Source organism: Chanodichthys erythropterus, chromosome 15, assembly GCF_024489055.1.
Source record: "Chanodichthys erythropterus isolate Z2021 chromosome 15, ASM2448905v1, whole genome shotgun sequence".
Classification (NCBI taxonomy): Eukaryota; Metazoa; Chordata; class Actinopteri; order Cypriniformes; family Xenocyprididae; genus Chanodichthys; species Chanodichthys erythropterus.
This window is the reverse complement of record NC_090235.1, coordinates 3735537-3759833: the sequence shown is the minus strand read 5'-3', so window position 1 is coordinate 3759833 and position 24297 is coordinate 3735537. Positions and strand designations below refer to the sequence as shown.

General features: G+C 37.0%; 1 protein-coding gene across 11 annotated transcripts; it reads right to left on the bottom strand.

Annotated features, from left to right (window-relative positions):
- Window positions 1-805: 805 nt before the first annotated feature.
- Window positions 806-22687, bottom strand: tpm3 (tropomyosin 3). 11 transcript variants are annotated; one of them, XM_067361403.1, is made up of 10 exons: window positions 22443-22687; window positions 21036-21161; window positions 11626-11759; window positions 11404-11521; window positions 10401-10471; window positions 8346-8421; window positions 6603-6665; window positions 6166-6235; window positions 5838-5916; window positions 2141-4932 (listed from the first exon to the last, which is right to left on the bottom strand). In XM_067361403.1, exons 1-10 carry the CDS (start codon window positions 22554-22556, stop codon window positions 4929-4931), a joined length of 855 nt encoding a protein of 284 aa, XP_067217504.1. In that variant the 5' UTR covers window positions 22557-22687; the 3' UTR covers window positions 2141-4928. The 11 variants fall into 11 exon arrangements, with proteins under 11 accessions (XP_067217500.1, XP_067217503.1, XP_067217508.1 ...); XM_067361400.1 differs by lacking the exon at window positions 8346-8421 and adding an exon at window positions 9949-10024 and having other exon boundaries at window positions 2145-4932; XM_067361399.1 differs by lacking the exons at window positions 2141-4932; window positions 5838-5916; window positions 8346-8421 and adding exons at window positions 806-2131; window positions 9949-10024.
- Between the last annotated feature and the right edge of the window lie 1610 nt (window positions 22688-24297).

Below are 24297 nucleotides of genomic sequence, written 5' to 3'. Positions count from 1 at the left end.
AACAATTATATAGTGATGGCTGATTTCAAAACACTGCTTCAGGAAGCATCGGAGCATAAATGAATCAGTGTATCGAATCAGCTGTTCGGAGCGCCAAAGTCACGTGATTTCAGCCGTTGGCAGTTTGACGTGCGATCTGAATCATGATTCGATACACTGATTCATTTATGCTCCGATGCTTCATGAAGCAGTGTTTTGAAATCGGCCATCACTAAATAAGTCGTTATTTTTGTATTTTTTTTGCGCACCAAAAATATTCTCGTCGTTTTATAATATTAATATTGAGCCACTGTACTCACATGAACCAATTTAAATGTTTTTAGTACCTTTGTGGATCTTGAGAGAGGAAGTGTCATTGTTCCCTATGCAGGCCTCATGGAGACATCGGATTTCAACTAAAATATCTTAATTTGTGTTCCGAAGATTAATGAAAGTCTTACGGGTGTGGAACGGCATGAGGGTGCGTAATAAATGACAGAATTTTCATTTTTGGGTGAACTAACCCTTTAAGTATTTAAAGTTAAATATTTATATATTTTTTTTTTATCCTAGACATTCTTTATTTTTCGTCTTAATTGTTTTAAATCCATGTATGTATATCATAACTGAAAATGTTTTTGCCAATGACAAACAGTACTGATGTCCATCTAGACTCGAGACTGACATCGTCTCTAAATAAATATCAATAACCGTTTGTGAACATTTAGTATGCTTCTAGAAACCACACTACAGGTAATTGCCAAATTAAATTTCAACAACCTTCTGAATGCGCAAGAAAATCAGAAGAGACCCGGATCCAGTTCAGTGACAGTAAAAATCATGGTCTTTATTTAAAAAAAGAATTTAGGTATCATTACACAAGATATAGACAGTAACAAAGTGATTACACATCATTGTGGGCTCTTTCCAGTTAAAACTATGTGTTCACCCATTTTTAATCTTTATACTATTAAGTGTTACTTTTTGCTCCCATTTACTGTGTTCATAATACATATTTAGATCTGCACGGCTTTTGGACCTTTCGAATCTGGCAGTGCCACTTCTTGGAACCCACGGTTAAAAAAAAAAAACGTAATCTTCACCCTTTCTTCCCTGGGTAGAATATGGCTCTTTAAAGCAAACAAATAAAAAAAGAAAAAGAACAAAACAGGCCACCAGAGTGAATGAAGGAATTATGACTTGGCCTCCTCTGCTCAAAAGATGTCCACAATAAGCCCATAACAGTGCAGAGTTTCATATAGTGGTTTGCCAAAAGTTTTGTGTTAAAATGAAGGGGGATTAAACCCAAACAATGAATACATATATTACTCAAAACTCCAAAATGGAAGCAAATGCCTTTAATAAAAAACAACAAAAAAAAAAACAATGGCCCTCACGGCATGGTTGTGCATACTGTTACAGACCACATGATGTGGTTTTGGTCCCAAAACCTGTGACGCCAACAAACAGGCAGCAGAAACTTGTGCAGGATGAGAAGAGTATGAAGAGGTAAGAGGAGAGAAGTGGATCAGGCACCAACAAGACCAGCAAAAACATCCTGTGTCACATGATCAACAGGAAAAATGGCTGTAGAGTGATCTAAAGCCAAGCATTAGACTGCCTAGAAGGCTTTTATGGCACAAAATGTTAAGTAAATCACCCTCCAGAAAAATAATTGAAAGTTTTGGCTGATATGTGGAAAAACTTGCCACAATCGTGAAGCTCTGATCATGGACCAAACCCTCCCCAAAAAAATGCTACCCCAGGGCTAGCATACAACATTTGACACTTTAGGAACACTATAGTAGATTGTTTCTGAAATCACTTGGGATTTTCTGAGGAGATGAGCAGTGAAGCTTAATAAGTGCTCCAGAAACATTAAAGTACTTTTCAAACCATCGAGAGGCACCACATTTTTGCTGGTTGGCTTGGTGAGCCCGTCCTCCAGTAGAACGAGAGAACAGGGGATCAGAAAAACAGCAGAATCAGATGTGCAGAGACAAAGAAGCCAAATGAGATGAGGGTGTCAGGAAGGGAAGGGGCGGCTTTTTTTGCTGTTGCTCCAGGTCTTAGAAACTATTGAGCTCGCTCAGGGTCTGGTCCAAAGTGGCATGGATCTTGACGTTCTCCTCTTTAGCATCTCTCAGTTTCTCTGCAATGAAAAAAAAAAAAAAAAATCCCAAAGGAAAGCAAAAAGTGAAAAACTGCAAAATTGAATAGTAATACAACATTGTACATGATTTATTATTAAATACAGGTTTGATTTGGTTCTTGATGTTATATTATAGGTTCTTCAGATACAGGTTATTGGTACTAAATATTGGTTTAAAGTGAAGACCTCCTTGAATCCCTGAAGTACCATTGTAGATGGCTTTCTAAACAACTATAAAACTGTTCACCAATGGCGTAACATTAAATGTTGTAAAGTGCACCCCAGTGAAGCAGATTATCGAAGGAGAAAAAAAAAATTAGGGTGGGGACTTGGTTCAATTCATCAGTTGTTGATTGGATGGAGGCAGATCTAAATGCAAGCTGTGCAATCAATTGTAAGAAAGGGGTGGGGTTTAAGCAGACTAAATGATGATTGGAGAAGTGCACCGTCCGGAAGAGTTATGACATTTTGATTAAGAATTACAAGGTCAAAATGTAAAAAAATAAAATAAGATCAATAACATTAATTTGGAAAAAAAGATTAGGGTGTTTTTTTGTATAGGGTAAACTTGTTTCATGCCAATTTTAAGCTACTAAAAGGTGATGATACACAGGGCAATGTTCTGAGCAATGTTGCTTGGGCACTTTCCCATTGAGAAACGACAACAAATTTCTATCTGGATACTTTAGATCGAAATTTGCTGCCCATTCTCAGTTGGAAAGAGCCCAAGCAGCATTGCTCAAATAGTTGCCCTGTGTATCTTCAATTAATTACATTAGCATAACATTTTAGGTTTAAAGGTGCAGTATGTAATATGGACTGCAGTACTCATTTCAGCTGCTAGCTGTCAAAATTCAAAATATTGGACTATACACTCACGCGGGTTGCCACATTGAGGACATGCAACAGGAACTAGCGCAACTGACAATGGAAAGTGACGAGCCTTACACTGCAAGTTGATCTAATGTATATGTTTGCAATGTTTTTTTTTTAGGTCAGGTAGAATCTGTGGTCTCTGACACAGTTAGTTTGTTGGCTTCCATGACTGCAATAGGCTGCATATTCCTCCAACTGGCGACTCTGGGTGTTGTAATACTATTGGGTAAATTGGCAGTGGGTAGGATCACACGGACCAAAACAAAAACAGACATTCAGGCACATTTCAAAGTAGAATAACTGGCTGTAGTATTGTTTTTCAGGGAAATAAGTGTTTAATTAGCATATTTCCTAAATCTCTGCAAACATTTAATAGTATTTTTTTTTACTTAAGTATTACATACAGCACCTTTAATAAATCCTACTTGTGACAGCTCAAATTTATGATATAAGATACTGTAGATGACATTCACCTAAACTATGTTGGGTTTGTATCCCACAGTGTTAAAATTGCGCAACACTGGCAAGTCAATGCTTTGCTTTTGCCACAGCACTGGGGTAAAAATAACTAAATGATAAACCAATTTTCAGAGAATGTACAGCTGAATGAAAGCCTTTTCATTTTGCTCAATGGCATGAGGCCCTTCATTAGAACGTCAGAAATACAAGTACTTGTTTTTCTGAAGTAACTTTTGACGAGGCTATTGATTCAAGATTCAAGCAATCAAGATTCAAGCAAATGGCTAAAATCTCCCTTAAACATTTATTCATCCTTCCACAACAATCACATTACAGATGTTCAGCCATCTTGGCAGCCAGCTTCCATTTCAAATGGGAAGTTTCCTTTTTGGAAAAACGAAACTGATCTGAATGGCTAGCAAGAATCTATTTCAAGCCAAAAGAAGAGCCAGTTTCCTGGCGCACTACCATTTGTAATCTATAATAAACCCTAGATCCCAGCACAACTGTTATGATAAGCATATGTAGACGATCACATCATTTACTCATCCTCAAGTTGTTCCAAACCTGTATGAATGTCTTTCTTCTGCTGAACAAGAGAGATATTTTGAAGAATATGGCCAATCCATAATATTGGGTTGGGGCAGAAGAAAGAAATTCATACAGGTTTGGAACAACTTGAGTGTGACTAAATGACAGAATTTTCATTTTTTGGCTGAACTATACCTTTACTGCAAGAAAACCATATTTAAAAAGTAAAAATAAGCATAATCATGGTTTAAGATTGTGCATGTAAACTCTCCTCCAGTTGGCTTGGATATGATGGTAAATTATACGTAAAATTTATGGTAAATCACAATTCCTTTTAGATATTTTTAAGCTTAATTTCAGACCTTCAAGTCTGTGGCCTTATGCAGCAGAGATAATCTTAACTCGGCTCAAACACATGACTAATCAATCAGTTAAAGAGAATTTATCCAAGCTTTTATCTTTCAACCATAAGATATTGTTCATGTGCAATCTAAAATTGGCAAATGCTTGGTTGCCTAACAGCACATTGCAATAAAGAGACACAAGCAGACATTCAAAAGAGCAGAGCTTTTTTTTCCTCCCTTCAATAAACATGTACACAAGGCATGAAAAATACAGCAAAGGCCACAAGAGAGAGCAAAACCAAGGACAAAAGAACACCACAAGTCTCTGAATACAGGCAGATGCAGATAAGAGGAAGATGTTGGGGCAGAAAATGAATATCTAAAGAACAGAAATTCAGAGAATGCAGAAACAGAACAGGGCTTAAATAGAGAAACAGACTACAGAAACAAGCACATGGAAAAATACATGAAAAGGGAAGTGTACACAAAAGATCAGAGAAGAAATATGCAACAAATATTGACAGTCAGAGAAGACGAAGAAGAATTTCTTGAAGTCACAGTCAGCCACAGAAAAGTCCAGAAACTCTTTATCTGTAAACAGACACCAACCGTAAATACCTCATGAGAATATTTCTACATGTCAGAATGAGGAAAGTCGCATATTTAACATGCAAGCAGTTAAGAACAAGTGTTAAAACCTACATCAATAGAAGCCACACCTCCAAAACAAACTAGCTGAAAAAAATAGTAATTTCAGGATACAATCCTTATGTAAATGAGAGCTTTAAAGGGGACATATCATGGAAATCAGGGTTATTCAGGTCTACAACATGACGTCCTTCCAATCCAAAAAGCCCATTTATAGAAAGTAAGCTTTAAAACAAGCCATTAATGAGACACGGTTACTAGGTCAAACTTTTAGCAGCACATTAACATACGACCACTCACATTTTGCAAAGCAGCACTATTTAACAAGTACTTATTTTACTTGTTTAACAAGTAACCATGTTCAAAACAGACGCCATTTACATAAACTCTTAAAGGCACAGCAAATTTGGCCTGTTTAATGGAGGGTAGAAAATAGTAAACTAAAACGTCTTTTCGCAGTTCAAATGGACTACTAAAATTGCAGAATGTCCCCCTTAACTGTAGTTAAATATGAAATCATTTCATAGTTAGCATATTAGTTACTTGACAAATGCGTACAAGTTAGAAACACACTATAGTAATTGACATCATGACACCATTCACACAAACTCGTATAAAGCAGCAGTTCAAAAGAATCGGTGAAATGACGGCTCTGGTCAACGATTAACTCCTTGCGGCTGAGCTTTATACTGTATAGTAAAAAGTATATGATCGGAGGTTATGAAGCTCAAGGTTAGTTAACCAGCTCGGTCACGAGACTCAAATCTGCCATTGCAGCAAAACTCAATCGCTCTACAAAAAGCAAACCATAAGTAGAGTTTCACACACATGCACAGGCCAATATTTACATAGAGGTCATGTCGTTGAGAGCATGATCCAGCTCCTCACTAATGGCCTTATACTTGAGTTTCTGAGCGTAAAGCTCATCTGTTCATACACAAAAAGAGAAAGACAGAGCAGAGAGGAAGGAAAAGGTCAGAAGAGGGAGAGCGTATGAAGGAAAGATAAAGAAAGTAGGAAAAAAAAACGGCAAATAAAGATTATGAATGTAAAAAGACAGGAAAAGGACAGTGAGAATGCTATGAAAAGAGTACGATGGGTATAAAATAAAAAAAACAGGATCATATTATAGCTAATGGATGGAATGGATGGTAAAAGAGAATGACGCAATCATACCTTCCAAGTCATCAATGGTTTTCTCCAGTTTGGCCACAGACCTTTCAGCAAACTCAGCACGGGTCTCAGCCTAGCAGAGAACAGGGGTATTATCTTTTACTAAACCAATATATTAACTAACTCTTAACTAAAACCAATATATTTTCATTAATTAAAAAACAATCTCATTTCAAAACCAGAAAGCAAAATAATATGCAACTAAGATTTTTGCAATTTCATTTACATTTAACTGATGCTTTTATTCAAAGTGACCAATAAAATGATTAGTAAGTTCTCTCTCTAGGTTTCAACTGACTATTCTATAGCAGACACAAGGAACAGAAAGAAATATTTATAGTGCCAAATGAGGAAAACATTTAAATATAAATTTAACCTCAAGTTGACATTAAATTGGCAGCCCTAATAGAAGCCAAATCTTCCATGTGAAGTTCTCTCACCTCCTTCAGCTTATCAGTGAGGATCTTGATTTCTTCCTCATACTTGTCTTCCTTCTGGGAATACTGCAGGGAAAAAGAAGAAATATGAGTTGGGGTGGGGTCTTGTGAGAATCTTACAACTCAGCATGCACAAACAACCTATGAGTTTAGTATTTTGGGTTTGGCACACTTTAAACAGACAACCAATTTTATAACACTTTAGCGCTGACATGTTTCTACAACAGAGAAAAGTAGCACAGCTGTCTATGCTTGACATCATGTGGGCGTGTTTCCCCCCCCTTTTCCTCAAAGTTTCTATGTAGGCCGGCTGAGCCCTGGCCTGCTGCTGTTGTGCAAGGCTTGTGACATGATGGCTGATATTGCCGCTGTGTTCTGCCAAAGTTTTAAACAGATCAGGACATGTGCGCAGGAATGCAGCTGCAACATCAACAAAACACCAGGTATGACAGAAAGGGAAAAACCGCTATACTTTAGATTTTCAAGGAGAGATTCACAAAGACAGGTGAAAAAAAAAAAAAATGTGAACATATAATACATATATTTATATATTATAAAATATATATATATATATATATATATTTTTCCCCCCCCCCCCCCCATGTCATTTAGTACAGGTCATTACAAGTGAATCTACGGAATATAGCAAACTATATAAAAAGTGCTAAATATTCACTTTGAAATATGCTATAAAAACAAAATTATTCATTCAAAATAAAAGTTTGTTTACATAATATACATGTGTATACTGTGTATTTTCATTATGTATATCAACACACACATGTATAAATATACACATGCATGTATATATTTACCCAAAAAAACAACTATATATTAATTATATATAAATATAAACATACACACACGTAAATACTTAAAAATATAAGTGCATATTTATATACATAATATAAGCATTACACACAAAAATATATTGTAAACAAACTTTTATTTTGCATGCGATTAATCGCAAGTAATTGTTTTATTATAGCACTAATACATTTTTTATATATATATATATATATATATATACACCAATAAAGAAATACTTCATGCACTGTATTCAAAACAGTTAAACCATAAATGTGCAGTAAACAATAGATTTCATTAGGGAAATAAATGGGTTCCAATAATAGCATTCCACCTAAAATGCTACAGTACTGTACCACACAGCATGCTACCAAATCACATGCAAATGTGCTTCTCTGTCATGAGATCTCATGCAACACAGCATTTATTAGCGTTACTTCTGCTTAATTAGTCAAGGCATCCGGGACCGGTTGCGCTTGATTCTATCAGGCACCAAAATGGTGACGCTTCATTCATTTCATTATGCAAAAGTCCTTTAGGCATGCTAAATAACATCCCATCACGTTGAGATTGATATGGAAAATGAGGAGGGGTCTTCACTTCGTCCCAGTGGTCAATTACAACTTTCTCTTGATGTAATGGTCTACCACTATAATCTGGTCTGACATTTGTGGCCTTTTGCTATGCGTGATGATATACAGCCGTACATCAGGCAAAAGGCCACTTGGAAATGAGAGAGCTCATGTTATTCACGAGCGGATAGATCACTGGTTTGGTAATTAGAGAGCCTAAATTTGATTGCCTGGAAGGCAATTTGCAAGGCACATTTGTGGGGATTGAATCAGAGATCCTTTGAGAGTTAAAAAAGGGATGAACACTGCAACCAGTCAGAGATCGTGCAGAATAAAACACGCGCGCACACACACACACACACCCTACCTTCTCAGCCTGGGCCTCCAAACTCTTAAGATTGTTGGTGACATTTTTCAGCTCCTCCTCCAGCTCAGCGCATTTGCTATATACAGAGCAGCCGTTTTGATTTTGGAGGAAGCAGAAAAGAAAGGGGCACAGGGCAAAGGGAAGACATGAAGACAAGCCAGCAGAAGTGGCAGAGTAATAGAGATGAAGTTAAACACATGAACCGTAAGAGAGGCCTTAAATGATTGTTTTGCGAGGGACAGTTCACTCAAATAAAAAATTGTCATTGTTTAAGCGGCCTCATGTCATTTAAAATCAGTATGACTTTCTTCTGAAAACACAAAAATACTTTGCAGACCTGCTTGCACATGACCATACAAAGAAGGTGACTAAGGAGCTCCAAAAATGACCAAAAATAAATTATAAAATTAAAAAAATTGTGTGTGTGATATAAAATTATACACACTTTTATTCAGCAAGGATGCATTAAATTGGTCAAAAATGACAGTAGACCATTTACAAACGGCATTAATATAAATATTTTTCTCAATATTAATTTATTAATCAAATAAATGCATGTTATGTGAACATGAGACCATTAAAAAAAAAAAAAAAAAATTTTTTTTTTTAAATCCTACCATTCCCAAACATTTGAACAGAAGTATATGTTCTATAAATAAAAATATTTGTGTGGCAAACGACAAATAATTTAAATGCTGTTCCTCAGTCAAAGCTATGTTATGGCTTCAGAAGATTAAAATAAATACTGCGTACACTGTATTAACTGTTATTATGGTCATTTTTGGAGCTTGATGACGCACATTAGCTTTCACCGTCATTGTATGAAAACAGGAAAATCTGCTAAATATCTTCTGTAGAAGATATAAAATCATAAAATTTCAAACAACATGAGTACATAAACAATTTTCATTAATGCATGCACCATCCCTTTAAATGTAGTAAAGTTTGTGTTGTCGTCTGTGCCAAAAGTGCTTGGTTTTTAACATACATAAACATAAGGAATATCTATTAAACCCTCAAATTATACTTTGAGTACTGTGTGGCTGTTGTGAGCAGATTTGTGTGTGTCAAGGAAGCAAAACTAGCGTGATTCTAAAACTGAAAGTTGCCATGAGCTGTTTTAAGCAGTTTTTGTGGAACATGAACAGGTACGCTTTGGATTTAGACAGATGAGACAAAAAAGCACAGCGACTGAAGCGTGTTACATGAGCATGCACATCATGCCACTTGAATAAATACGACTCATGCGGTTTACAAAAGGAGGATACCTGGAAGTGGATGGTTAGATGAGAGGAAGGAAGGTGGAAAGATGAAAGGATAGGGTGGAAAGACAAACCAGGTAAAACAGTAGAAGCACAGATTAAAAAAAAAAAAAAAAAAAAAAAAAGTGCTGGAGGGAGGAGTCCTTTTTTTTTGTTGTTTTTTTCTGTCATTGGTGACTATCTTGCTAGTTCACTTGCACACTTTCACTCAAGTATACAAAATCCAGATCCAGCTAGAGGGCAACATTCTCCAAATGTCTGTACACCCCACGTCTCCAACAAACACATAAGCGGCCACATACCATCCGACACAAACAGAATTTAGCAATTAGGATATATACCTTCTCATCTGAGGCCTGCAGACTCTTCAGTGTCTGGTCAAGAGCTCTCAGCTCCTCCTCCAACTGCTTGACATGGCTGTTAGTTTGAGTGGGGAGGGGAAGGTATGTCAGGTCAAAGGTCACACATGCCCAAACACAAATGAGAAGGGAGGGGACATATGAATTTAAGATGGATTCAAGCCAATGAAATCACTCATACACACACACACACACACACTCACACTCTCTCTCTCTCTCTCACACACACACAAAGGAGGATTATGGTTATGATAGAGCATTCCTATTGTCATGCAAAATGAGGCATTTTCTCACGCTGAGAGAACAATGAATTTGAGTTTTAGACTAAATGGACACTAAAAAAAAGATGAGCTAAAGAGGACAGTTTGTGTGGTCTGTACTGTAAATGTGTTCAAGGATTATGTGTATGTTTTGATTTTGAAACTGAGATTAACCTCTCAGCAAGCTCTGCTCTCTCCTCCGTACGCTCCAACTCTCCCTCAACGATCACCAGCTTACGTGCCACCTGTAACACACATCAATACTAACTGATTATGGAATTTATTTTACTTTACAAGACAAATCGGTACTTGGAAAACATATTTACGCACTATTAATCGCTGTTGGGGGTAACTCATTCCAAGAAACGTGAGTTATGTAATCAGATTACTTTTTTCAAGTATCTAGTAATGTAACACATTACTTTTACATTTACAACAAAATATCTGAGTTACATTTTCAAATAAGTAACAAAAGTTACTTTTTTCCCCATATATTGACTGATAGCTCTCCTGTCGCCATGTTGAGAGATGGCGAGATGCATTTACTCATTTTCTTCTCCTGCAATCTATTGTTCTTTAATCCAGAAAGGCTTGATACTTTGAACTGCACCATTTACTGTACAGGCATGAATTTGCATTTCCTTCAGCCTGAGGCTTATTCATTTCCCTTTAATTAGGAAAGGGCCTTTACATTTGCAAAAATAGAACTTTGAAATAAAACAAAACAAAATTGCTCAGCAAAGATGAGAAAAAGTAATGCAAAAGTAATGTAACGCATTACTTTCCATAAAAAGTAACTAAGTAATGCAATAAGTTACTTTTCAAGGAGTAACACAGTATTGTAATGCACTACTTTTAAAAGTAACTTTCCCCAAAACAGTTATTAATTTCGACTTCTCATCAATAAATAAAGCTACAACTATTAAAAAGTAGTTTTATTCATTGAAATAAATGAAAATAATGCTGTCTTGGCAATTAAATGAAAAAAAAAAAAAAAATTAAGTACTATAATTACTAAAACCAAATTGAAATTAAAAAAATATATATATTAATGACAAAAAGCAAACAAACACTAAAATTAAAATAAAAAGGAAATATGAAATTAAAAGCCATTTCAAAATATTAATAAATACTATAATAGTATACAAATAATACTAAAATAACACCATGATATTACCTCCTCATATTTGCGGTCGGCCTCCTCAGCAATGTGCTTGGCCTCCTTAAGCTGGATCTCCTGGAGCTCCATCTTCTCCTCATCCTTCAGAGCCCTGTTCTCAATCACCTTCATCCCTCTATTCCATAGAGAGAGCAAATTAAACGGAAGTAGGGCAAGTTAGGGTGGGATGAATGTAGAAATAACATCACTCAGAATGAGTACATATGTTAAAGCACGTACCTCTCGCTCTCATCTGCGGCCTTCTCAGCTTCCTCCAGCTTCTGCAGGGCTGTGGCCAGTCTCTCCTGAGCACGATCCAACTCTTCCTCAACGAGTTGGATACGCCTGTTCAGAGAAGCCACTTCTGCCTCAGCCTATAAGGCAAACATGACAAAAACAACATGAGATTAAAGCAGACACACTATTCCACTGAACTTCAGGGTAGAACGGGATCGTGAAGTGATGCGAGATAAGGAACAGGAGCATGGGAAAACACTTGGATAATCTGGAAGGACCAAGATGACTTGCCAACAAACATGGAGACCAAATTGGAAAATGGAACCAATGAGACAATGGAAAACACTCATGTGGTAGAATCATTTGGGAGCTTCTGCTTGAGAAGAGTGGCACCAGTATGTTTGCAAAGGGCAATTATTATGTGAAGAGTGAGTGTACACAATGACTAAAATTATTTTAGCAAGGCGGCACTATTAATATTGCTCTGACTAAGGCTGGGTTATTATTTAAATCCTTCTTCCAGACAACATTTCATCGTGGAACTTGTTGCGCTGTTAGAGCTACAGACATGAATGATGCCTCAAATCACATAGCTTTTCGGACTAATTGGCTTTTCGGTGTTCACCAAGTACATGAAAACATTGGCGAAAATCCAATGGAAAAAAAGAAAATGGACATCTCTGGATACAAATATTGTGGAGACTTATTAGTGGGTTATATTGATTCATACAACAAGCAGTTATTCACGAGATCATTGCAACTTCCTAACCACGCCTTAGCAACCTGCCACAACACCCTAGCAACCATGTAACAATCATAAATATCATGGGAATGGGCTCTTGCCGTGTACTGAGGCACTTTGGGTCCACGGCCATATCTAGTTAATATGTAGCTAAACTTTTTCAAACAGTTAAGCTAAGATTTCATAATGTTTTAAGATTTTTTTTAAAGATAAAACCAGCACTTACAATGTTATCAGTTTCATCCTCGCAACAATATTTGATATAACTACCAGTATGGTGTCAGAAACGAGGATTCCTGAGGTAAAATTTTTTTGTAAGGGAACGATTCATTCATGAGGTGTGGGAGGGGCACTTCAGCAAGTTTACTGAAATAAATTCAAATTTAAAAATATTGAAAATTAACATCGTTTATACAGTGATATCAACTGTCTAAGATGACAAAGTTTTACTCATTGGCACCAGGCCTAAAAGCAGGTTAGCTGCCGCGCGTCCTGCGCCCCGTCAGCTGAGAAACAACGCTCGTGCACGGCTTCCGGATATGACGACACCGCTAACTAACACTGGAGTTTCGCTCCTAATAAGGACTGAGGAATCTAAAGTCTGCAGGGTGAGTTCATCTCACGCAATACCAAAGAGACGAAAGGCATGGTTGAGTTATTAGCGACTACAAGCTAAAAAATTCAAACCAAAACGAGTGTCTTATTCAATTAAAACGGTCAAAAGCTGCCAAAGGTTCAAATAAGCTGCTAAAAGCCCAAGTGACATGCGTGAACAACTCAAAGTGCCGAGATGAGCACCTGATGACCCAGATGATAATGTGCTCGAATTATAACGCACCAATGTCGTGAAAAGCACTATTTGAACACAGAATTACACAAATGTACGCTTCTGTTTTTAGAAAATTTCTCAATATGAGTGATTCAGCGAAACTATTCTGTTACTTCCTTTAGGCCTCACCCGCAAAAATCCAACAATGTGAGACTAAGAGGATGAGCTAAAAACCATCTGAGGTTAGCACATCTAAGCACACAAATGACATGTCATCGCACGATTTTTGTATCTATATATACCAATATACATCGCTTTGGGTTTTGCATTCATCTTATGAACTATAAACCCAAGCACAAATGAAAATCATCAATGAAGATGAGTCAATGTACGCATTAGCTTGTAGGTTTTGCAATAACCATCTAACCGGCCCATATTTTCTAAGACTTTACGGTTTAGAATGAACATATCGTTGTGCTAAGTGCATACTCGATATTTATTAGTTCTGGAAATAAGTTTTATAGAGATACAAACACAAATTCTTAGTATAGGGCGTTGAATCTGGGTGTGAATGTAAAAGCGAACGACCACCGCACAAACACATGTGATACAAAATAACGATTGTACGGAGAAATGCGACGCTTTAACGTGAAAAAGGGCATCGCTATTGTTACAATGATACACTTACCTGCTCTCTGGCACGCTTCTCTTCTTCGACCTGTCTCTGCAAAATCTCGGCTCTTTCTTCTGCCTCATCTGCCTGCTGTTGTAAAACTTTGATTTTTCTCTTAACTGCATCGATGCTGTTGGATCCGGCCATTTTAATGTATTACTTTAGCTGTAGTGTGGTCGAATAAATCAGCTTCCAATCGAGCAGCGTAGTGGACCGAGCCGCGAAGAAGAGAAGGAGGAAAAAAAAAAGTCCAAGGCACCAACGCCCCGCCAACAAGTCAAACGCAGAGCGAGTGGAAGTAACGTGAGGATCAGATGGTTCACGCGCTTGTCTTTTAGATCGGAGCCTCGCTTTCTTTAATCTTGTAAGTTACAAAATAATAGTGTTTGTATATATATAAAAAAAAATAACAGGAACGAGATAGATTATCTCCGCCAGAGACTTTTAAAGTTGAATTTAGCTCGAGCGAGCGTTTTGATGTTCAAGCAGTCGTTCGGTTTCTCATTCGATTTAATGAATGAGTTTTAATGTCATGAAGTCTTTTTCCCTCCCCTTGCTTTCTCTTCACCCAATTTGTTCAGTTGCCTAAACTCTTCCTTTTTTTCGCCCCACTTCCGGATTACCCCACCCTGTCCCCAACGGTTTAAGGGCTGAGAATGAGGCGTAACTGATCCTGAATCAGCGGCGGCGCAGAGTCAAGTCTCAGCGGAACGCGTTTACGGTTGATCTCCGGTCAGCAGTTTTTTGCACGACCTGTGTAATTCTTACGGAAGAGCCACCCCTTGTTTTACACGTGTCCTGCCAGGTAAATGACGTAGTTGAACAAATAAATCATTGGCATTCCAGACAGGCCACTCCTTAAATCAGGAATGTGCTTGTAGATCAATGGGAAACTTTTAGGCTATTGTGATCAGTTAGACATTTTGAGAGGCAAAAAAAGGGATTTAACTCTTGGACATTCACTCAGCAGAGTGAATATGATTTTAGTGGTTCCCCTTTGTTATGGGGCCCTGGACAACATTCCTGGTCGTTCTCCTTGATGACCAAATCATCAGTGATGCTACTTTCTGCTATGCTAATTTTAATATAGTTTATTTTGAAAATACAAAAATAAAATTGCAGTTCCGATATATACTGTCATCCGCTCCACGAGCGATTTTGAATTTAAGCACAGTGTTTGACGCAGAGGCTGTTTTCCGCATTTATTTTTGGATTTTCTGCTGTTTTACTGAATCATGTATCCAGGGCTTGACTGCACTGTAAACAAATAATTGTTGGTTTAACTTAAAAAAAAGTAAGTTACCTGATTGTTTTAAAATTTTGAGTACACTGAAATTAAAAATTTGACATAATAATCAACAGAAACTCAAAATATTATGTTATCTGAACCACATTAAGTAATTAAGTTGTTTTTGTCGAATAAAATGATTTATTTTGGTCTGGCTCACTTCAGAATTCTTCAGAACCACTGAGTTAAATTATGTCTGGCATATCGGCTGTAAACGAGAAAAAGGAGTGTTGTAATTCCATTGATGACTCCGCAGTAATCATCAGCACTTTCGCGTGAACAAACTCTGATTCAGTTTCTTAGTGGAGTCTGAATAATGGCAAAAACCACAGTCAATTATATATATTAGTGGTGGGCCGTTATCGGTGTTAACGTGCTGCGTTAACGTGAGACTCTTAATGGGGCGATAAAAACAATATATCGCCGTTAATCTATTCTCAAAGTTGGGTTGTGAGTCTATACTACGCAAGCTATGATGACTTTCACCTTGGTATTTTAGCGTGGATGTATACCTAGCTGAATTGACCCTTCGCAAAGACCCGCCCCCCTTAGTTACTGTTGCTTTGTCCGACAAGCCGTGGCGCTGTCAGGCCACACACATCACGGAGCAAAGAGGACACTGACAACACTTCGACAGACAAGACAAAGCAGGTTACTTATGATATTAAACAAAGTCCCAGCTTTAAACTGTGTAGTTTTTTTAAAGAAATTCAAACAATAAAAACCGTTTTGTTGCTCTTTAATGTGTCGTGACAGATTGCTGTAGCGCCTCAGCTCAAGAGGCTCGTAAACCGATCATCTCTTACTACGAGTCCATTTATAGCATCAAATAAACATGAATGAACATGAGAATCAATGTTGTTTCAAACGCGGAAAGATGTCAATATACACAATTTTTTCAAGTTTAACTCCACCGTGGTTAATCTTCTAACTCCTGACTGCTTTGTCAGACAAAATGGCGGATTACTTTTAGTCATTATTTGGGTAGCTCACATATTCTGAATGTCTTCGGCAGAATTCAAATGAGCCATTTTAATCTAGATTAATTCCAAGATTACAGTGAGATTAATCTAGATTAAAAAAATTAATATATGCCCACCACTAATATATATATATATATATTAGTCAAACCAAAATTTATTACAAACTTGAACATTTCATTCATTATTACATTTTATTCACTATAGTTTAAAAAATGGTAATAAACTATTACAAGATCTCAGTTAAACTGTGTCAGAAAAAAAAATCTTAATTATATCAGATAACACTTAAGCAAAACATGGTCAGGTCAAAGTTTCTGAATAATGTTTGGTCCCAAATTTTTATAAATTTTACTGGTAGTCCACTGTATGAAGAATTTTTGGGTATAATATGTCACAGTTTACTTTATTTTGCTATCCTTACTTACATAAATTAACTATAGTGTCCTGCACCCACTAAAAAAAAACATCTAAAAAATTATATCTAGTGTCTGAATAATTTTCAGCATTATATATATATATATATATATATAATGCTGAGTTGTGTTCAGTTTAGTTGTGTTAAAGTTAATAAGAGCAGGGTTTTTTTTTTTACATTATATAACATTCTTCGCAGAATCCTTAATGAAATTGAGAGATTTGATTAATGTGTAATTGTATATTTCAGTTAGATGAAATAGCCTGACATTGGGATTTGGATTTAAGACTTTCAAGAGATTCCATTATAGAATTTACCCACTGTATTGCATGAGGTCATAAAAAGAATCCAGTGAACAAACTGAATTTACAGGTCTGGGCAAACCCAAACAAGATTCGTAATGCTGTCTGTTCTCTTTCTGTGGTGTACAATGTGCAATCTTTCTGGTATCCGTAACTATGTCCTAAACACTGTATGCCTAAGGGTATGGTTTTTATATGCTGATGTTGTAATTTTTACCACAAAAAATGTTTTATTGGTGGACCTTATATGGTGTTTAACCTCAAAACAATGTTAAAGGTAAAGCAATGCTGACTGATCCTGAATCATTCTGCTGTAGATGAGCACCGCACAATCATGTTGCATTATCATTTCCTGTCTCACCCTTCCTGCCTCCCTTCACCAGTATGGAACATGTTCCAAACTCCATACATAACTTGGGACAGGCCCCTTTGTCATATGTTGCCATCATCTCGCCAGATGATGGCGCCAGATGATCTAGATAGACTTAATTGTCACAACAGTTGTTGCGGAGCCCCACTCATAGAATCATATTCTCAGCTATAAATTATTTTAAATAAAAATATTATTTATATAAAATTTAATATTTTTATATTATATTATGCTCTCCAGGCTACATATATTTGATCAAAAATACAATAAATAAAAATAATAATATTGTGGAATTTTATTACAATTTAAAATAACTTTTCTATTTTAATTTATTTTAAAATGTACTTTATTCCTGTGATGGCAAAGCTGAATTTTCAGCATCATTACTCCAGTTTTCAGTGTCACATGATCCTTCAGAAATCATTTAACATGCTGATTTGCAGCTCAGGAAACATTTCTTATTATTATCAACGTTAAAAACAGTTGTGCTGCTTCAAGGGCCCCTATTATGCAATTTTAAAGGCTACTCATTTTGTTTTGGAGGTCTAGGTTTACACGCATTTAAGGTAAAAAAAAAAAAAAAAAAAACACTCCAAAATGGTTTGTTTGAAGATGTCTCTCTAAAACCCTCCTTTCCAAAAGCCTCTTCTGCTCTGTTTGGTCTGAATGCCCCGTCTATTGTGATTGGCCTACTGCACCCATGGTACGGCAGTAAAGTTCCTTGATTATTACACCGGAATGAGAGTATAGTTCCTAGCCATATCAGCCTAGAAAATCACAACTTTTCATTTTCCTTCAGTCTTAGTACACAGTGTAATTACAGAAGAGTCAAGTTTTAAATAGGAAAAATATCAAAACTCTTTGGTCATTTTTGAGCGAGATGCTAACGGTCTAATCAGATTCAATGAACTATGCTAAGCTATGCTAAATAGATCGGCTGAATGGATTCGAAAATGGTAAAACTCAACTGTTTAATTCTAGGGGAGTTGGAAAATGAGCATATTTTCAAAAAAAGTGGAGTGTTCCTTTAATATTTTTTGTGGAAAACTTGATGCATTTTTTAGGATTCTTTGATGAGTAGAAATTTCGAAAAAAAACAGCAGAGGTAAAAGTGACTGGACTGAGCATTTACTCTTGCTGAGAGCAGAGATTATACATGTGTCTGCTTGTCTGGTCTGATGGAAAACTGCAGCTTATGTCTCTAATGGCCTGTTGACATTATAGGTTATAGGTGACGAGGTGCATGGTTTGACATTCTGACCTCCAAGACACACTAACATAAACACATGCTCACTTGCTCTAGCACACCACCTGCAGCAGCTGACATACTTAATCAAGCAGAAACTATGACACCCTTCTTACTATTTCAGTTCAACATTTTTTTTCAGGTCTACACTATTTCAGTTCTCAGTTTTGTACAAAGGTTGCACCTACTCAACCCCTCACAATTTCTCCATAACTGCACTGTTGGTCTGCTTGCTCCGAGCTCTATTTAAGGGTCCACCCCCAGATTCAAACCGGATCACTGTGTGGTCGGCCTGTCTGTCAAGCTCGCACTGCATGACGATGAGTGACTAATTGACTCTAAATTACCATTAAATCCAGACGGGTTTACGGCTAAACTCTTTTTTTTAACTGTGTGGGGTAGCAAGGTAAGTGATAGCTTGGTGGTAAAGTTTTGACTCAAGGTTGAGATGAAAATAGACTTGAAAGCGACAGCTGTAATGGAGGCAACCCACACTCACTGTCTGTTTGGAGCTACTGTCTCATGATGCTTTTCTGATTAGGGGATGCCAGATTCAAAACAATAAATCCTCCTCATATTACAACATTACATAACAGCTTTCTCCCTACGGTACTGCCATGAAATGTGTAGGTCTTTTTCTGCTCTCCTTCTGTCTCTAAGGTCAGAGGTGGTCTTACAGCCTGTCAAGCTGGTTTTCAGTTGGTTTAGATGGTCAGAAAACTGTTTATCTAGCTGAAAAGTGCCCAAAACCTCTTTAAAACCACCTAACAGACCAGCTCAACTACTTTAGGCTGAATTAAAGGACATGTACTATGTCCTTATTCTTTCATTCTAGATAAAAAAGAACACAATATCTTCATACCATTCTCCCTTCCACTCACACACAACCTTCAAAGCCTGAGGTATTCAGTCCATGAGGAACATCTTATGAAGGCCAGACTTTATGACAACAGGTGTGTCTGCTATATCCGGAGCCCAGAACAAAGGGACAATGACAGGCAATAATAGACATACTTGCTGTAACAGGGTTGACCGTGACAGCACAGCCTTAGTTTAGCTGTCAAAGGGGGAGTCAAGTTACACAATGGCGATTAACAATAATTTGCCCTTTTCTCATTTGAAATAAATTAATTCTTGAGGTGTATATGAGATGTACATATGAAAGCATTTCTAAATAGTTGTCAATTTTAAAGTCCACGCTGAAAAACACTCCAGACGTGACTAATGTAAGACTAATAATGCTACTAAAGGTCTGGTCATGCCTGGAATGTTCTTTCTTATGTTCACTGTGTTCTTCTCACAAACCCTGATTTACGGCCCTGCTGCTAAATCAGCAGTCTCACGGTAGTAATTTTCTCACTGAGGCAGGCACGAGTACACACAATATCACCCACACTTTTTGTCACCTTGTGTAAGTTAGGGATGGGTTGGGAACCAAGAACCTATTTTGATTCAGAATTAACCAGTTCCATAAAAAAAAAAAAACTAAATGCTGTTCGGTTAACGATTCTTAAAAGTGCATTTGTTCGCTGATGTAGATGGAATACCGAATATTCTGACGGAGATTCCAAAGCTAATATTTAGTGGTGCAACAACATCGCTACTGAATACAGAGTAAAACAACCGACACCACAAGTGTGTTCCCAAACCTCATTAGCAGGTTCTTGTTAGTGAATCGACAACATGCAGTGTGACCAGTCTGGCCTAGTCTGATTCTCCAACAAATGATTCTTATGAAATGGTTCTTTTTGGTGAATCAACAACTTACAGTGCGACAAGTGTAATTCGATTCCGGAACAAATGGAGTTTAGCTCCAACCCCAATTAAACACACCTGAACCAGCTAATCAAGGTCTAATTAGGCATACTAGAAACTTTCAGTCAGGTGTGTTGAGGCAAGTTGGAGCTAAACTCTGTAGGACAGTGGCCCTCAAGGACTGAGTTTGGAGATCCCTTCCGTAGGGTGTCCCATTCATCATTTTAGCTTTCAGAAGGGTGTTCACGAGCGCCCCCCTTGCGCCATTATGCGCTCTAGATGCGCACTTCTGCCGAGCCCACACTGAAGCAAGCTCTGCAGCAGACTTCCCGACAGTCAAAGTGGCGTTATGTCATGAGAGTGTGGACTAAGAGGACTAAGAGCCATTTGGGATAGGGACAGACTCCCATGAGCGGGTTCTTTTTTAGACTTCAATCAGTGTAATTACTGACGTGTAATTAAAGATACACTTGTGTTTTACATTAAAAGAGAAAAAGAAAAAAAGAAATATGTTTTCTTTGTTTAGTAGGCTATTGATGTTTAACAGATAAAGGCCAGTTATTGGACTGCATTGAAGCCACCTCTAAAAACTATCTGAACACCTTTTGCAATTATTGTTTTAAATGCATATTTATGCAATGCATATAAATGCCTAGAGTATGAGCACATTTAAGGGGAGAAGTTGGAGTCTGGCTGGTTGACATCACAGTCAAAAAAAAAGGGGGGTATTGACAGTGTCAGCTGTGGAGGAGTGAATGGAGAGAATGAGAGGAATGGAGGGGCGGGCCAACGAGAATCCCGGGATGAAGTTTTAAGGGTTGCATTTGTGTTTGGGTGTGATTTGGTGCTTCGGAATCATCAATCACTCACATCCGCAGCCTTCTTCTCAGATATCTCCAGTTTCTCCTGGGCGTCCTTCAGGGCCTCTGAGTATTTATCCAACTCATCTTCAGTTCCCTTCAGTTTCTTCTGCATCTGAATCAGCTCATCCTCATGCTGGGAGAAAGAAACAAAGGAATATGAGAGTGGAAGAGATGGAAAGGGAGGGAGGACATTGTATGAAATCATCCACAACAATACATCTTCACACAATCACTTCTACCTCAAGTTTGCACAAAGCGACACTTTCCGGTGTCGTTTTGCCCACCTTCTTCTGGTGATAAAAGCCATATTTTGTCCTAACGTCAATTTAAGTACCCTCATAGGCAACCCTAATCTTTCACACATCCTCAGCCCTACCCACAACTCCCTTCTCCATCTCTTGCTAAGACTCTGTTTACCCACCCTGCATTCTTCCAGTGACAGCCTTGCAACTGCTACTTAATGTTGGGATCAGTATCTCAGACTTGACAAATCAAGCCTTGGTGCTGGGCGCTCTTTTTCCAGAAGGGCTGTTTGGACAGTTGTCAGCATTGGCCAGGTGCGTTATATTATTAACACATTTAAATATTGTAAAATGATCCAGATTGTGGATTTTGCTAATCTTTGTCTCATCTTCAGATGAACTGGTTTGGTCCAGAATGAAAATGTTTAATAAGTGGAGAAGTGGGCCTATGATGCTTTAAGTGTCAACAGTGTTTCTTTCAACAGGCCATAAACACTCCAAACCCCTTAAAATTCAAATTAGAGGTCCAACAATATGGGTTTTCAGTTACCAATTCTTCAAAAGGGATAGTTTACCCAAAAATGAACCTCCATTTTTCCATACTATGGAAGTAAATGGCTATATCAACTGTTTGGTTACCAACATTCTTCAAAATATGTTCTTTTGTGTTCAACAGAGGAAAGAAACTCATACAGCTTTGGAACAACTTAAGGTGAGTAAATGATGACATGATTTTCATTTTTTTTGTTGAACTATCACTTTAAATTATTAAACATTCAGCTTATTTTCGTTATTGTTATTATTATTGCTTATTCAATTTACCTTACCTTACACTTTACCCTATTGTACATCACATATTGTATAATAAAATAATGCTACCAAATGTAATTAATACACTATTAATACACAAAGGACTTTATAATTACGATTTTACACATTTTTTCCACATTCCTACACATCTTTATATTAAAACTATAAAGTAATACAAATGTAAGTAATATGGGAATTATGTTGGGATCAAAAAAATGCTAAACAAATCAAAATGTATATAAAAATAATGATTAAAAACTCTCTCTAAACATCTGAACACAAATTAAAGCTCTCTAACTCCAACCATTAAGTCAAGATCAGTTTTAGTTATCACAACCTTAACCTTTTCCCATCCACCTAACCTGTTTGCTTCTGTCCTCTGCTGCTTTCCTGTCGGTCTCCGCCTGCTCGGCCTGGTCCAGAGCGTTCTCCTTATCCAGCTTGAGCATCATCATCTTCTTCTTGATGGCCTCCATCTTGGTGTCGGTGAGTAGGGCTCACGGTACGAGAAAAAGAAAGTGGCAGTGCAGTAGATGAGGGCTAGTGGTTTAGGAATAGGAGCTGGTCAAGTGAGGAACGTGGAGAGAGAGAGAGGGAGCAAAGTGGAGAGAGACCAAACTCAGCCAGGGATAGTGGGAGGGCATTTATATCTGTAGGCATCGTGCCACGCCCATTTTCTATTAAACTCCACCCACTCACTCATTATAGCTCACCTAATACAGTCATAAGTCCTTTTTGGTGTCTGATGAGGCCATGTTGTAGTGATGTTACATTGGATTTCAGCATCGTATCATCTCTAATTCAATTTAACACTTTTTTTAAAAGCGTCAACAACCATAAATTCCTACTTTTCATTCACATTGTTTTTATACTTCTTTTCTGTTACTAGATTATCCTATTGTGGAAGAAAGAGCTGGAAGATATTACAAAGACAAAAAGAATGGACACCAATGGACAGAGCTGAGGTCCAGCTATAATAAGACAAAGCCGCTGTGTTTGTGACAGGCACAGGTGTGTGTGTGTGTTACATTACTAGCGTCCCAGCTGCACCGTTCCCTTTATGGCTCGTCAGTCACCACAATGATCACTTTACAGCCTTTTTCCTAATGTGAGACACTGTTCTATCATTATCTTGCCTGACCACGTATAACAAGGCTTTGGGGAAGCACACTTGATGTGGCAAGATTGCCACCAGTGCTTTAGTATGCACCATTTCCAAACACATGGCCATCTAGATGATTTATCTCTCTATATCTGTATTTATTCATAGAGCAAAGAGCTTATTTTATTAATATTATTTTAGTATTTTATTATTATCATTATAGTATTTATGTTTTTTTACTTTCTAAGCTTTCATACTGTTGTATATCACAAATTGTACAATATAAATCAAGTGACTAATAATTTATACACATAATTTATCAGTGAAAAGGACACCTTTATAATTATGCTTTTACACATTTTAGAATTAGTAAAGTCATTAAAACTACACTGTAAAAAAGAATTGTTGGTTTAACTTAAAATTTTGAGTTCATTGAAGTTGATTAGTTTAATCAACAGAAATGAAAAATATTATGTTATCTGAACCACAGCAATTATCTAAATTGATTTGACAAAAGAAAAAATGCTGTGATGACAAATCATAGAAATAATTTTTACAGTGTATGAAATAAAAATGGAAGTAACATGGGAATTATGTTGGGATCAAAAATGCTAAGCAAAAAAAAAAACTAAACTTGCATTAAAAATGAACCTTAATATAAAAATTTTAACTAGTAGTGTATAAATAGTGATATTCTCATAATTCATCTATTCCGCATTCTCTTTAGAAGTACCTTAAGATTAGTGATATACAAATATGAAAGCGCAGTGAATAGCATTAGAAAATGAGTCATTCATGTGCGTCTTAAACTGTGTGTCTCACTAAGCGCTTGCTGATGTGAAGGGACAATGATGGTGTCGGGTTATGGGTGACCAGACTATTTTTAGTCAGACGGCCAGGCTAAAGTTAAAACTCATTGTTTAAGAACAAATAAAACATAAAATGTATCCGTATTTAGACTTACTTATCATTCAAGGGCATTCAGAAAGGAAGAAAAAATATTTTGTACTATGCACAAATGGAACGTTTACACAAGTCAATGCTTTATCATAAATCTAGGCTCCTTAATGTATTACATAATTCCTGCAGTAAAGTAACTTTTGCACTGTAAAACA